Source organism: Penaeus vannamei, unplaced genomic scaffold (genome assembly GCF_042767895.1).
Source record: "Penaeus vannamei isolate JL-2024 unplaced genomic scaffold, ASM4276789v1 unanchor480, whole genome shotgun sequence".
Taxonomy (NCBI): Eukaryota; Metazoa; Arthropoda; class Malacostraca; order Decapoda; family Penaeidae; genus Penaeus; species Penaeus vannamei.
Window position 1 is genome coordinate 47,501 of NW_027213484.1, and position 1,918 is coordinate 49,418.

Consider the following 1,918-nt stretch of genomic DNA (forward strand, 5'->3'; position numbering starts at 1 on the left):
AAGATAGGATTGATCTATTTCTGTTATTAATGTACTGTAGTTATGTTTTCCAAATCTGGAAGGCTTTTATGTCTTTATGAATGAAATGATTAGTCGCATCTCCATCAGTCAAAAAAATATTATGAGTAAGGTCCATAATACATCCTTATTGCTTTTAATGATATATTTTATAATGCAATTAAACTTTTAAAGACACTGAGGTTGGAGGTCTTTATTACAAAAGAACAAAATAATTCAAGTTTGAAATGGTTACTCTCCCTCCCACCAAAAAATAGTAAAAATAAAAAAACACATCCTTTTTAAATTCTTAAAAAAAAATTAAGCTTGAGGTGAAGGGCCGTGAAAGTCAAGCTTTTAATATCTAATTCAGCACATCAAGAAAATTATAATACAATATTATATCAATCATGAAATCTTTCTTCCTAGTCAAATTTACCAACAATCTAATCAATGCCTTTACCTGCTAAGTCAACAATTTCATCCTCAGTGGCAGTGTTCAGTACTGAAGCAAACTCCTCATCCAAATCCACTTCCACTTCATTTGTATGAACCTCGTCATCGTCTTGTGGTTCTGGAGGTGGTGGAGGTACCCACTACATTGATATAAGGAGAAAATACCTGTCAATATCATGAATACACAAGGCCAGCTATATGATTACAATAAAAAAGCATCAAAAACTAACCTCCATTCCAGGTAATTACATCATATCATGACAAAAATTTTTACTATAAGCACTTTGCTTTCTATATATGATCATTAATCAAAATATTAGTTTTGCATTCTCATAATTCATATCAATCAAAGTGATTTGGTAATCAGGGTAGATATACACATCTTGCAAGAAATCAATCCCTCAAACAATTATGCAGTATCAATTTCAATAAAACTTGGTCATATGCAGGCTCAAAATCTATCCATGAGAGAACAAATCAGTGTAATTACATATCAAATTGAGTTGTAGGCGTCAAATCTACAATCCAAATAGCAAAAGCTACTATTAGAATTCACAATATTGATCCATCCTTCACTTAATGAGCAAAAGGTTGAGAATGTAATTATGTTAAACCGCTCATTAAAATTTCATCAATTTATACGAAAATGGTATTTAAGGGCAAAAAATCTTATAGGCGTGCTAATACTATCTTCAATGTTAACCAATCAAATCCCAAATTTATCTGGAGAACAGAAAAATTATAATGAAACAGGTAATGTTTTAGCCCTACCTTTTTCCCTCTAACAGTTCCAGGAACATATGGCACAAGCTCTGGTCGGTCGGGCTCATTCATGGCCTGGTCATTGATGTGGTCTATGAGCTTTTTGCGGTTGAGTGGGCCTGTTGCTTCCTTCTCACACTTGTAAGAATTACGTTCACTTGGCGGAATCAGAGAATCCTGCAGAAATTAAAAAGCATTCATGAAACTGGCAGACATATGCATAAATACATAAAAAAGATTAAAAGAAACATAGTCTGTTATTTGTATCATAATGCTGCAGTAGGAAAAACTTTCTACACTTTTACTATAAATCTAAACATGAAACTGCAGAGGCCTAATCTTTTGGATGGTTAAGCATCTTTTCCCAATCATAATGAAAATTGCAGAAGCACATACAGAAGCCTTGCATCACTTGACTAAGGCCCTACACAAATCTGCAGGTAGATTACCTTTTGCAATTCCTTAAACAAGTAACTTGTTGGAGGACAGCATTATTTGGAAGCTTATCTTCCTCAATTGATTTTGACTGAGTCTAAGGATAACATATGTGAGCATACACATATAAACACACACACACACACACACACACACACACACACACACACACACACACACACACACACACACACACACACACACACACACACACACACACACACACACACACACACACACACACACACACACACAGCAGCACACACAC

General features: G+C 34.5%; 1 protein-coding gene across 1 annotated transcript in view; it reads right to left on the reverse strand.

The window, feature by feature from the left end:
- The window catches only part of LOC113803461 (tropomodulin), a gene marked incomplete at both ends in the record, with an annotated part of 45,523 nt that extends 44,131 nt beyond the window's left edge, over positions 1-1,392 (reverse strand). Inside the window, 2 exon segments of the mRNA XM_070119651.1 lie at positions 461-593; positions 1,225-1,392. Of these exon segments, the coding sequence (XP_069975752.1) occupies positions 461-593; positions 1,225-1,392 (301 nt within the window).
- Between the last annotated feature and the right edge of the window lie 526 nt (positions 1,393-1,918).